The 14,790-nt window shown below is 38.8% G+C and overlaps 1 protein-coding gene across 1 annotated transcript in view; it reads left to right on the top strand.

The window, feature by feature from the left end:
- The first annotated feature begins 1,528 nt into the window (after positions 1-1,528).
- Positions 1,529-14,790, top strand: part of LOC148044460 (protocadherin Fat 4-like) — a 29,714-nt gene continuing 16,452 nt past the window's right edge. The window contains exons 1-3 of the mRNA XM_087722122.1: positions 1,529-3,949; positions 5,702-5,971; positions 10,787-13,117. Of these exons, the coding sequence (XP_087578248.1) occupies positions 1,529-3,949; positions 5,702-5,971; positions 10,787-13,117 (5,022 nt within the window). The remainder of the gene's footprint in view (positions 3,950-5,701; positions 5,972-10,786; positions 13,118-14,790) is intronic.

Genomic DNA, 14,790 nt, shown 5'->3' with positions numbered 1-14,790 from the left:
TGGCATTTGATATACAGGCCAACAGAGGGTTTAGGCCATACTAATTAATCATGCTAGTCACTTACAAAAATATTGGGTATATCTTGATTATATATATGTGTGTGGAATGAAAGAAGCCTACAAAAGGCCTAGGATAGACTAAGAGTAACTTGGTTGTTTTTGCAAGATTTTTACTATTTGCTCAAATTTTTATATTTGTTAAAATCTCTAAAGTGCATTCCAAAACATATCAAAGAAACAAAAATGTGATAAAGAAGAAATAAAACCGAGGAAATGCAACTTTTTACAACTTTTGATTGAATGACCGGCAACCAATTGCTATGTAGTTGGACCAGGAACCGTGTAGGTATAGCTCGGAAATCGAAAAGAAATGGGCTACTTCTCTGAAAACATCATTACTGATTAAGTTGTGCATAACTGTTCTGCTCTTACTTTATTTCTTTAATATTCTTCATAAATCTGCTGTTTCAATCCTGCACTGAATTTTAGAATGTAAATTTCTCAGGTGTAGAACTATTATTATTATTTTGGTTCTTGCACTAAAGTAACTGGTTCAATCCAAACATTCTGAACATAAATTCGTGAAATACTCAGACAACATGGCGAGCAACTGTATTTTAAACCATTCTGTATATCAATACGGCTGAATTTGGACATCAGGTTTGGTTTGATTTTTAAGTGTAACAAAACTGCAAAACTTTCATATTTCATGTTTTTCACACAGTATTTTATTGCTTTGGATTCCATGCATTTCTGTGGCTAGCTGTTGTTCCAATGGGATCTCCTATCTCCAAATGCTCTGAACCAAAAGAATATCTGTTCAAAATTGAGGCAACCTGCTATTATACTAATACTGGATAATATATCAACCAGTTTAAAATTACAATCAAAGGCCAGCATCTAAGTTACTGAATTAGCCTCCTAACTAGGGTTCATATTTTAAGTCTTCAGCATTAAAACAACAACGTTACTATATTAAATTTAAGGATCTCAAACAACAGAGATAAGAATATCAGATTTAGATTATCTTCTCTCCTTAATAAACCATACTGGAGCAAAATTAATTCTGATGATTCAGGAATTCTAATTATTTTTTATAAAAAATTCCAGTTCATTAAAAAAACCCGAAAATATATTGAATACATCATTTTCCTATTATCCCCACAACAACCAGAGAACAAAAAATAAACACCAAAATACCTACTCGTCCAAAATCTGTTGCTTAACATAGCATTTATTTTGAAATAAAACGAACCACATGGAAGTACTTTTGAATATATCTCTTGCACTTTCCCCTCTGGCCTCATGGTGTCACTGTTAGCCAACAGGGAGGCCGAAGAGAATGGAGAAGAGCTGTTTGTTATACAGTGCTTCAAAGGAGGATTCCGGCATTTCGTTAAAAGACAGGAGGTAAAAAGACAAAGCAGTCTTGCGAAACGGGAAGGTCCCAGACACTAAGAAGAAACGAGAGTGTTTTCTATTCTGCATTCCGCTGAGATTTTGAGGCAGTCACTTTAACGCCGAAGAGATGGATCGAGGGCAAGGAGGGAATGGCAGAGCAATCCGAAGGCAAGTACTATCGCTCTTAGTCTTGTCGCTTATCTACCGGGTCGTCTCCGAACAGATTCATTATTCGATCCCCGAGGAGATGTCAAAAGGTTCTATAGTGGGGAATCTTGCAAAGGATCTAGGACTGAGTCTCAAAGGACTGGCAAGTCGCAAAATGCATGTCATCTCTGCGGACAAGGTGCAGTATTTCACAATTAGTGCAGGAAATGGAAACCTCTGTGTGAATGACAGGATAGATAGGGAAGAAATATGTGGCCAAATCCCACTGTGTGTTCTTAATATTGAATTAGTTATTGAAAATCCGTTAAATATTTACCATCTAAAAATAGAGATACAAGACATTAATGATAATTCTCCACAGTTTCTCAGTAGCATAATTCAGTTGGAGATAATTGAAACCACACAAATAGGCACCAGATTCCTTCTTGGGAATGCCAAAGATCCAGACATTGGCACAAACGCTTTACAGAATTATCATCTTAGCACCAATCCTTACTTTACTTTGGATGTGAAAGAGAGTCAAGATGGAAGTAAATTTGCAGATTTAGTACTGCAGAAACCACTTGATCGCGAAAGTGAACCAACAGTTCAGCTAACACTTACCGTGCTAGATGGTGGGAAACCCAGAAAAACTGGAACAGCCCAAATATGGATCAATGTCACCGATGCCAATGATAATCCACCTATATTTACCCAAGAAATCTACACTGTCAGTCTGAGGGAAAATTTACCAGTTGGGTTCCTGGTGCTGCAACTTGTAGCTTCAGATAAAGATGAAGGCTCATATGCAGAAATCAGATATTATTTCAGCAATATACCGCTGAGTGCAAATAAGAAGTTCAGCCTAGATTCAACCAGTGGAATGATTTCTCTTGTGGAACCATTGGACTTTGAGGAAAGCTCAGAATATGTGATGACTGTAGCAGCAAAAGATGGAGGTGGATCAATGACCCATTGTAAAGTAGAAATAAAGGTCCTTGATGAGAATGATAATGTGCCAGAAATTATAACTGTATCTGTTTTTAGTCCCATTCTAGAAGATTCTCAGTCTGGGACAGTTACTGCTCTCATCAATGTACATGACAGAGATGCTGGTGATAATGGAGAGGTTACTTGCTATTTGCAAAATAATTTGCCATTCAAGATTCTTCCATCATCTAAAAATTATTACAAGCTCATGACAGACAGACCACTGGACAGAGAAAAAGCATCTCAGTATAATATTACAATCACAGCCATTGACAAGGGAAGCCCTCCACTGAGCGCAAATAAAACTATCTTGCTGCAGATCTCTGATATCAATGACAATGCTCCTGCTTTTGAAAAAGCTTCTTATAGCATCTATGTGCCAGAGAATAATCCTTCTGGTGCCTCCATCTTCCAGATTCAAGCCTTTGATCCGGATGTCGATCAAAACTCACAGATCACATATTCAATCCTCACCAGCAACATTGAAGAACTTCCCATCTCCTCCTATATCTCTATTCACTCTGAGACCGGCATCATCTACGCCCAGCGATCCTTTGACTATGAGCAGTTCAGGGAATTCCAGCTGCAAGTGAAGGCCCAAGATGGTGGGAGTCCTCCTCTCAGCAGCAAGGTCATAGTCAAGGTGTTTATCCTGGATCGGAATGACAACAGCCCCCAGATCCTGTCCCCTTCACCAGACTCCAAGGACTCTGCCCTCTTTGAGATGGTCCCTCGTTCAGCCGAGGCAGATTATCTGGTAACAAAGGTGGTGGCCGTGGATGCTGATTCTGGACACAATGCCTGGCTCTCCTACCAGCTGATTCAAGCCACAGAACCGGCCCTCTTCACTGTTGGCTCCCATACGGGTGAGATCAGGACAGCAAGAACCTTTTTGGAAAGAGATGCTGTGAAACAGAGACTGATCCTTCTGGTGAAGGATAATGGACAACCGACTCTCTCGGCCTCTGTCACTCTGAACCTGGTGTTTGCTGAGAACTTCCAAGAGGCCCTTCCAGAGATGAAAAACCAGATGAAGAGTTCAGAGGATCAGTCAGATTTGCAGTTCTATTTGGTGGTGGCCTTAGCTGTGATGTCATTCCTATTTCTCTTGACAGTGATTCTGGCAATTGCAATAAAACTGCGGCATGCAGGGAGTCCTAGATTCCTACAGTGCTTTGGTCCTACTCCCCAATCCACAGCTGGAGTCCTATTTCCACCCAATTTTCAGGATGGGACTCTGCCTTATTCCTACCAGCTTTGCCTCTCCTCAGAAACCAGAAAGAATGAATGTATGTTCTTGACACCAAACATTCATATTGCAGAGAATGTGCTTTGTGGTGAAAAAACTGAGGTGCCTCTTTCAAGCAATGGAGAAAGCAGTTTGCATCTTGAGTTGGAAAATAACAGGAAGGTAAATATCAATTAATTGCAAACCCCATAAATCCATTCCCTAAGTAGAAGCATACTCCTATATTAGTTTATTCAGAAGCTGATTCTATTCTATTTTACTGTTACAACACCTAAAATTATATTTCTTGCCAATATTTCACTGAGCCATTTAATTTACCCTTCACAGAAAATGGAATAATTAATTTAAATTGTCCAATTGAATACAATAGCAAGGTAAGTTTTCTTTTTTAAGGATTTGTATAATATTTAAAATAGAAATTATCACATTCATTTTATTTTCTTGGATCTAAGTAACTATTCTTATGAAGTAAACAATTTTAAACCAGTATTTATTCTACTTAAGTTAATGATACCTTTTATAGTGTGGATTTAAGTTCTTTTCAAAATATTTTTCTGAGGTACTGTTTGATTTATTGCTGCCTAGATTAATTTCAAAACTATTAAGGAAATATACTAGATAAAAGTCATAATTATGTCATAATGATTTTAGGAATTTGCCGATCTTCTCCAGTTAGATTAATCATTTGATTATTTTCTGTTCCCTGTCTAAAAACATTCACTCTTCAGTCGCCTGCACTCTTTTCTAATATTATATGTCACTATATGTTTACTTAATTTAGTCAAGTAAATATATCTCATATTTTACTATAACAAAATGTTTTCTAGAACAAAGAGCTTCCCCAGGTAATAGTTAAAAAATTTTAAAAATTAAATGGTATGTCGTGTTCATGCTCCCATCAAACGTGCTGTAGTCATACAAAGTTAATAAGTGTGAAACTATGCATTATAATATTCAATGTTTAATTAAACTTACACAGAATTAAATTCCTGGTCAAAGGCAACAGAATCATAGGATTTTGCCATGATAGCCTGTCTTTTACTGAATGTAGATATCTAAACTAAAGCATCCAGGATAGAATCATAGAATGATAGGGCTGGAAGTGACCTTGGAAGCCTTCTAGTCCAATGCCCTGCCCAAGACAGGAGGTCTTCTACTATTCCTGGTAAATTGATTTCCAATCTTCTTGAAAACCTCCAGCAATGGAGTACCTGTGACTCAAAGAGGCAAACTGTTCCATTGCTTAATTGTTCTCACTGTCAAAAAAATTCGAGGTTGGGGTCACTCTTTAACGAGCTTCCACCCAATTACCTCCTCTCCTGCCCCTCATTTCTGTGACTCAAGTACTGGAAATCAACTATCAGGTCACTCCTAATCCTTTTCTATATTAGACTAGATATACCTAGTTCCCTTAAACATTCATCATTTGGTTTAGTCTCCAGACCTCTTATCATTTTTGTTGCTCTTCTCTGTCCTCTTTCTCAGCATCTTTTTTGTATCATGCAACCAGAACTGGATGCGGTATTCCAAGTGTGGCCACACTAGTGCAGTATAGAAGAGTACTATCACTTCTTGTGACCTTGATGCTATCTCTCTGTTGAGGCAGCGTACAACTTTTTTGGCAGTTCCAACATATTGCTGGCTCATACTTAAGCAATGTCCACTAGGTTACCTAGATTCCTCTCATAGTAATGACTACTAGATTAGGTACCACCTATTCTACATCTATGCATTTGGTTTTTCCTGCCTATGTACAGGACCTTTACTTTTCAAACCACTGAATTGGATAAGGCTCAGAGGTCAAGTCTGTCAAGATCCTTCTGAATCTTGAGTCTATCTTCCAGTGTTAGGAATTCTCCCCAGCTTGATGTCATCTGCAAATTTAATGAACTCCCTGTCTATTCCCTCATTTAGATCATTTATGAAGATGATAAGAACACTGGGCCCAAGACAGATAGGCGGCACTCTAGATTGCTTCTGTTTGAACATAGTAAGGGAAAGGCACTAACCTTAACATCTCTGCATAATTGGTTCCACTGTCAAACCATTGATTCTGTTGGAAAGCTCTTTCTAAAACCATTTGCAAACAGCCTTGTTAAAATTGTGTTTTTGCATGTGGTATGTAATGACAGGGGGAAAAGTCCCGACTTCTTTCTGTATTACAACCTATCACGGATTTGGAAAGTATTATCTCTCCTCTCCTCTCATTGCAACATTACTTTCTTATAATTGTTAATTACTCATACTTGTTCTTTGTCACAAAACAGAGCACTAAATATATAATTAGGGAAATTATTTCTTTCTCCGCCTAAACTTTTATCTCTTTTCATACTGATTAAGTTGTAAAATCCCTGATCATTCTTCTAGCCCTGCTCGGAACCTGTTTTTAGTCATCTTGAACCAGTGCTGGGATTTAGCCAGTTCACACCAGTTCAGGCGAACCGATTGTTAAATTACACCCCACACCCACCCCCACCCCCGGCTATCAAAGTGGATCCTGGGTGCTGTGCTGCAATGGAAAAACCATCAATGGAACGGCCGGCATGAAGGAAGCCACTTTCCTCCTCCTTCCCTCATGCCAGCTGCTCCACAGCCCATTTCTCCATTGCAGCACAGCACCCAGGATGCACTTTGATAGCTGGGGTGGGGGGTGTAATTTAACAACTGGTTTGCCCAAACTGGTGTGAACTGGCTGAATCCCACCACTGGTTCAAGATGACTAAAAACAGGGCTAAAAGAATGATCAGGGAATTTACATTAGGATCCACTTTGATAGTGGGGAGATGGGTTGGGTAATAATTTGCCTGGCCAAAATAACCCGCAGTCTCCCCTCCATTGGGGCCAGCTTTGATCATGCTGCCAACTTAATTCCTCACCCCTCTCACTTTTGCTGCAGACTAACTAACACCCCTGCACTCAGCTCCATGGGGAGAAGGGGAATCCCTCCACTTCCCCCCAATTCTTTACTTTCCTATGCAAGCTCTCAGGAGCATTAACTCCTTGTTTCTATGGTAACACCCCCCCTCCTCATTCTTCAAAAACTTCGCCTCTTAAAGGAGCCATGTCCAGAAGGCTGAAACAGTCACAAGACCAATGTGCAGACAAGCACCCTCAAAAACAGCCTTTTGGCAAAGGGTGGAAATTTAATAACCAGTTCACCCACGGTCAGATTGGCCATCACGGGAGGCTCGCCCACATGTATGGTGGAGCTGGAGGATGGGGATGGGCCATGCCTCCCACGACAGCCAACCTGACCCTGGGAGAACCAGTTCTTAAATCATTTGAATCCCATCACTGTCTTGAACCCTTCTATAATATGGTGTCATAATCAGATCCAGATCAGCTTTGTATAATGTAAAATAAAGTTAAAAAACTAGTTCCTGCAATTTTAACATTTTATTTCTATTTATGCAGCTAACATTTCATTTTTCTTTTTTGTCATTACATTACAGTGCTAATTCATGTGATTTACAGTTAAGTATTACAATATCATCTTCACACAATTCCATTCTGTGCCCTTCAATTTGATTTCTGTTTCCTATGTGAAGAACTTTGCATTTGTCTCTCTTAGATTCTTATCAGAATGTTAGAAATTTTATTTTTGTTTTTAAATAATAGTTATGCAACCTAATTTGGGCTCAGTTGCAAATTTGCTTCTACATCTTCATAATTACTTTGCTATAATCGTTGATTGATTGTAGGATACATGATTTCTTTCAATGCAGAACTTGCTGTCCCATACGCCTCATGAACTATGCTAGCACATAGAATGAGCTGCTTCATTCTATTTGCAAAAATAAATGGAGATGCATTTAAATTGCATATGAAATGGAACCATTTCTGCATCATAAGAATGGCCAAATGGTAATATGTTCCATTGGTTATTGATAGCAATGCTTGGTTGTTCCTTTAAATTATGCTTCTGAATTTCTAACTTTTATTTTCATTTGGGTGCTAATTATGTTTATTTTCATCGTGGTATTAGCCAGTACTGCTGTTTGCTCTTGATGCTTCTTTGCTGCTGAACAGATTACCATATTTTTTAGAGTATAAGATGCCATTTTCTGCCCCCTAAAAGTGGGTGAACTTTCAGTGTGTCTTATAGACCAAATACGGGCCTGTTTGTGGCCTCCTGAACCCTCCACACGTTGCATTTTTGCCTTCCTCTGCCCCCAGAAGCACTCTGCAGTGCTCCTCTCCTCTTGTTTTGGGGCCTGTTTCTGGCTGGCAAAATCCTTCTGGGTGCCAGGGTGGGCGAAAACGGGAGGTGCGGAGGCCAAAAACTTTTTTTTCTTGTTTTCCTCCTCTAAATCTAGGTGTGTCTTATAGTCCAAAAAATATGGTATTTTACAATGAACAGTTTTTCATACACAAACATATTGAATACTATTGTACCATTTCATAGTTCTTGTCACTTTAGGTAGGAGGGTTTCAACTTAACCCTAACTCCCAAATAGCCCAATTAGGTAAGTATCCAGTTGCAATAACTACTCCTTTGAATTATTTGTGAGCTGGGGAAAAACACAGCAGCAGCTCCAGCATTTTTGTACAACAGAAGTGGGCTTTTAAAAGCCTGGTGGAAAATTGGATTTCTCAGAAGAAGAAAAATAGGGGTTTTTTAAAAAAAGGTTTTGCTGTGTTTCAAATGATCCTTTGTAGGTTAGGCAGGAGCTGTAACCACTATGCTATTGAAACATTGTTTAATAGAATCATAGAATAACTGAATTGGAAGGGACATTTTGGGTATTCTAGTTCAACTCTGCTCAACAAATGATTGTGCAATTTCTTCTTGAAAATCTCCAATGATTTTCAAGCGTTCACAACTTCTGGAGGCAAGTTGTTCCACTAATTAATTGTTCTCACTAACAGGAAATTTCTCCTTAATTCTAGGTTGGATCTCTCTTTAATAATTTTCCATCCATTACTTCTTGTCCTGCCATCTAGTGCTTTGGAGAATAAGAATATATATTTAATGAATATTTATATGAATATATATTTGTATAGTGGTGACCAGAAGTAGGTGCAGTATTCCAAGTATGGTCTTACCATTGCAGTGTAAAGTGGTACTAATCTTCACTTGATCTTGATACTATTCCCTCCTTGATGCAGCCTAGGACTGGCAGCATACTAATGTAACCGAGTTGACGAAATATTCCTGCCACTGCATGCAGTAGCCATTTGAAATAAAGGTGTCTTCCTAGCAAAAACTAAACCCCAATAGACAAATTGGATTGCAGGACTTCGGCTGCCAAAGCCAGAAAACACTACTTTTAACATAGAGCAGGCAAAAATTTCACTGCAGCAGGTTGAGAGTAAGAAGAGGATGAAATCTTCCATTCTTTCCTTCCAGACATTATTGATGGGCCACAAATAAGAATATGATTAGCTCCAAGAAAGACTCTATCATTTTAAAGCAGTGTTTCCCAACCTCAACAACTTTTAGATGTATGGATTTCAACTCCCAGCATGCTGACCAGGGAATTATGACACCTACACATCTTACAGCTACAGAGGTCGAGAAACACTGCTTTAGATGACCACTCAACAATAACCTTTGGCAAGATCTAAATCACTCCTGTTCCTTATCATATTCTGTTTTAAATAAATAAGGTTTAATTTAAAGACAAGAAGTGAATATTACTTCATTTCTTCTACATCTTTATAAAGTGAGAAAAAAAATATCTAAGGATTAGGTTTAAAAAGTAATTTTTAAATTACCTAACCAACTTTCCTAAGACTTGTTCAAAGCATTGGCAACACAACTAAATATGCTAGAATGCCAAATGATGAAAACAGGGTTCAAAGCTGAAGAAAAACTTTATATTTCATTATCCTATATTTAAAGGATGTAATTGCCATTTTTTCCCATTGAATGTGTGAATAGCAACTTGTTTGGAGCAATTCTGTCCTACATCACAGTGTCAAGCCTTTACAGAGTTCAAATGAACACTTTGACAAAGTTTATTAAAAATCCTTCACCAGGAAATATATATTTATTAATAGAATTGTAGTATCATGCATATATATTTCTAAATTCAAAGTTTTAATTTCACTGAACCAGTCATGAAATATATTAGAACACCATTATGATCTTTCAGCTACAAATTTCTGTGTACTATACAATTACTAATTGAGCCAAATACCCTAACATATAATGTGTGAATTCACCACAGGCAATATAACAAGGACAGCACTTCTAGACACTGGCATTGGTGTTCTTCCTCATGTTATTTTAGATGCAAAATGGTATTCAATAGATTACATTGTAATTTGACAACGATCTTTCTTTTCTTCATGAAAAGTCAGTATAATCAGGCACCACCAATGTTGTGATTCAGTTATATGAATTTAATCCAATGAAATGCTCAGGAGCACTCAGAAACTTGCATACATTTTCCTTTTATGGCACATTGATTATCAGGAGAGAAGGGTCACTGGAGATAGGAATGCTGTAGAAATGAAGTGTGGCTATCTAGGTACAGAGATGAAATATTGCTTGTTCTATTGATAAAAGTACACAAAAGAACATGTAAACACACATTATTTACTATAAGCGCTACAGATTCAGCTGTCCATCACAATCAAAATAATCAAAATGGGGAAAATCTGAATGTATTTAAGATGCTTCTTGCAGTTCTGCATCTAAGACTCAGAGCGCCGCTGTTGGCCAACATAGTTCCCAGAAAGGAGCTGGAAATCTAATTGGGCTTCCTGCCTTCCGACTATCCAGTCACCGAGTGCAGAGCAGTCAAAGAGAGGATTGAGGGACACTCACCAACCATGGCAGAGAAAAGAAAAACACTGCAGTGTAGATAAAACTCAGGAGAATCCCAGGAACCTCTTGATGCTTTCTTTCTAATGGGAATTTAAACTCCTCAATTTACTGGATTACACAAAGCACTTTTCACCGCAGGTGAGATGGACGGCAGGAGCAAAGCTAAGAGCAGATCTGTAAAAAGGCAAGTACATCTCCTCTTCTTATTGTCTTTCGTCTGCCAGACTGTCTCAGAGCACCTTCGCTATTCAATTCCAGAGGAAATGGGAAAGGGTTCCGTTGTGGGGAATCTTGCCAAGGATCTGAAACTGAGTATTGCAGAAGTGGGAAATCGCAACCTGCATATCCTTTCTTTAGGCAAAAAGCAATACTTCTCCATTAATGCTGAAAATGGGAATCTGTATGTAAAAGACAGGATTGACAGAGAGGAAATCTGTGGGGAAACTGCACTCTGCTCCATCAGTTTTGAAGTGGTGAGTACAAACCCCATGGACATGTTTTACATAACAGTAGAGATCCAGGATATTAATGACAATGCACCACATTTCTTAAATGGTGATATCAAGCTAGAGATAAGTGAATCCACTTTACCAGGAGCTACTTTTCCACTTGAACAAGCAGAAGATCCTGATATTGGGATATATTCTGTCCAGGAATATAATCTAAGCATTAATAAGTATTTTACTTTAGTAATTAGTAAGCAGGACTCTTTAAACAAGTATGCAGAATTAGTACTGGAAAAACAATTGGATCGTGAAAGTGAAAGTACTGTTAGTTTAACCCTTACTGCGCTTGACGGAGGAAAACCTGCAAAAACTGGAACAGCCAAAATACTGATTACAGTCATAGATGCTAATGACAACACACCTGTCTTCAGTCAAAAAGTGTACAAAATCAGCCTCAAAGAGAATGTGTCAAAGGGATCAACTGTAATACAAGTCAAAGCTACAGACAAAGACGATGGTTCCTATGGCCAGATCAACTATTTCTTTAGCAATATTGCTGATAATGCTCATCAAAAATTTGATTTACATCCAGAAAATGGTCTTATCACAATTCAAGAAGAGCTTGACTTTGAGGAAATAGAGAAATATATTATAGGGATAAAAGCAAGAGATGGAGGTGGCTTAGTGGCTCATTGTAACATTGAAGTAAATCTGGTAGATGTGAATGACAACGCCCCAGAAGTGATTATCGCTTCCTCATCCAGAGAAATTCCTGAAAACTCTCCATTAGGAACATTAGTTGCCCGTATCAATATAAAGGATAAAGATTCGGGGGATAATGGGGAGGTCAACTGCCATTTACAGAATGCTTCCCCATTCAGAATAGTATCAGCAGCTAATAACTACTATAAGCTACTAACAGATGGTCCCTTAGATAGAGAAAGCACCCCAGCATACAATCTTACAATCACAGCCACAGACAAAGGTACGCCCCCTCTTTCTACACAGAAAACCATCTCACTGGAGATTTCAGATATCAATGATAATGCCCCTACCTTTGAAAAATCCTTATACACTGTTTATGTGGCAGAGAACAATCCTGCTAGCGCCTCCATCTTCAGCATCAAAGCTGTGGACCCCGATCTTGGTGGCAACGCTAGGATCACCTACTCCATCGTCACTAGCAAAATAGAGGCACTGCCTCTCCCATCTTACCTCTCCATTAACTCAGAAAGTGGCACCCTCTATTCTCAAAGGTCTTTTGACTATGAGCAACTCAGGGAGTTTGAGGTACAGGTGAAGGCTGAAGATGGAGGCTCCCCGCCTCTCAGCAGCAATGCCACATTGAGATTGTTCATCCAGGACCAAAATGACCAAAGCCCTCAAATTCTGTATCCCTCTCCAGGAGCAGAGGGCTCAGGCTCCTTTGAGATGGTGCCTCGCTCGGCAGAGATGGGGTACCTGGTTACAAAGGTGGTGGCTGTGGACTCTGACTCTGGGCACAATGCCTGGCTGTCTTATCATCTACTGCAAGCTACTGAGCCAGGGCTCTTCACAATTGGTGCCCACACGGGTGAAATCAGGACACTGCGGACGTTTCTGGAAAGGGATGCTCTGAAACAGAAGCTCGTGGTCTTAGTGAAGGATAATGGGCAACCCCCGCTCTCTGCTACAGTCAGTCTCAATCTGATTTTTGCTGAAAACTTCCAAGAGGCACTGCCAGAAATAAATAACCAAACCATGGATTCAGAGCAACAGTCTGAGCTCCATTTCTATCTAGTGCTGGCCTTAACTTTGATCTCCTTTCTGTTCCTCTTGACTGTAACTCTAATTATTATGATGAAACTCCGACAGTCGGGGAATCTGAAATTTCTTCCATGCTTTGCTCCCATTCCCCATTCAAGCAATGCCATTATATTCCCACCCAATTATGAGGAAGGGACTATTCCTTATTCCTATCAGCTCTGTTTATCATCCGAGTCCAAGATACATGAAATTACTTTTCCAGCACCCAAAGTTCAACCTACAGAATATATTTCATGCAACCAAAATTCTGATGTTCTTCTGCCTACTAATGCCCTAAATTCTGAGATGGAGAAAAATGATTTGGTGAGTTTTCTTTTGAAGAGTAACAACTTAACATATCTTGTTAATGAAATTGAAAATGTTAAAAGATTCTATAAAAGCTACCAGATCCTTTGATTTCTGTGTAAAAATAAGGTTATCTACTTTATTGTATACAAGTACTCCTTCACCACTGAGCCCAGCAATTTCTTTTGCTAAGCGAGAAAGTGTTTTGTGAATTTTTCTGCATTTTGTGACCTTTCTTGGCACACAGTTGGTAAGTGAATCACTGCAGTTGTCACCTTACTAGTGTTGTCAAGTGAATCTGACTTCCCTATTGACTTTGTTTATCAGAAATTTGCAAAAGATTATCACAGTGCCTTGGGGGATTACAGTTGTCTTACGAGTCAGTTGCCAAGAGTCTGTAACAATTACCCAATCCTTTAAGTTCTGTATAGAAAGAAAATTATTTTCTGTTTTGTTCCTGCAGCTATCTGTCACTTTTTTATTAATTCATTTTTAAGGAAAGATAGGTATTTCATAAGCAGTTATTGAAAAACTTTATAATTGATGGCTTTTGTAGTTTTTCTATTGAAAGTAAACAAGTACATTTGATCATATCTAACTTTTGATTGAAATGTCAACAATAAGTAATAATGAAAGATAACTTTTTAATGCTTCTAATATAGCAAATCTTCTGATAATATAGAGAGCATCTGAAGCATTCAGAATGATTTACCGTATTTAGTACATATGAAATTATCTCAGTAATGAATACCAATATTGTGTTGGGTATTTTTATGAACTTAATAGTATGAAAACACATTGTGTTTTCCATTGTGACTATAATTTGTCTAAAATCACTTCTGCTCTCTATATATTTATGTTAACAGATTACCATATTTTTGGGATTATAAGCGGGTGGAAATGACTGTGCATCATATACAGCGAATGTTGTCAAAGCCAGGCCCACACACTGGCCCTCACCCTTTGGCTGTTTTCGGCTTCTATGTGTCGTGTTTTCAGCCTTTGCACACTCCATCTTAGACCCATTCCAGGCCACAGGGATCCCTGTCACCTGGAACTGGCTGAAAACATGACATGTGGAGGCCAAAATGGGGCGTACAGTGGCCGAAAATGGGATACACAGGAGCCAAAAATGCAATGCATGGAGGTGGTGATCATCAGCAATGTGGTATGGCAATCCTAGCAGCCTGGAATGGATCTAAAATAGAGTGTGCAAAGGCAGAAAATGCTACGTGCGGAGGCCAAAAATGTGACACATGGAGGTCAAAAATATAACATGCAGAGGCAGTGATGGGCTGTGGCGATCCCCACAACTTGGAACAGCTGATTGGTGGTATTCCGGGAGCCCGATCCAACCACCAATCAGCTGCTAATGCTGAATCAGGCTGTGATAACATGCTGAAGCTAACCAGGCTATTTGCTGTTTGCTGCAAGGACGCTAGCTAGTTGAATACCGATGGATGCTGGCAGGCAGAGGCAGAATTTTTTTTCTTATTTTCCTACACAAAAACTAATGTGTATCTTATACTCCAGAGCGTCTTATACTCTGAATAGTACGTTAATTATATTTGAGTTACAAAGTAATCTAATCAACCAAGCACAGAAAGTTTGTTACAAATTAGGAGGCATAAAAACAATTCAAAAATGCCATATCAAGTGTACATGCTGTCAGGGTTCCAAGTAATGGCCCA

Source organism: Thamnophis sirtalis, unplaced genomic scaffold, assembly GCF_051295495.1.
Source record: "Thamnophis sirtalis isolate CommonGarterSnake01/CBP01778 unplaced genomic scaffold, rThaSir2_p1.2 scaffold_8, whole genome shotgun sequence".
Lineage (NCBI taxonomy): Eukaryota > Metazoa > Chordata > Lepidosauria > Squamata > Natricidae > Thamnophis > Thamnophis sirtalis.
This window is presented reverse-complemented; position numbering and strand designations above follow the sequence as displayed.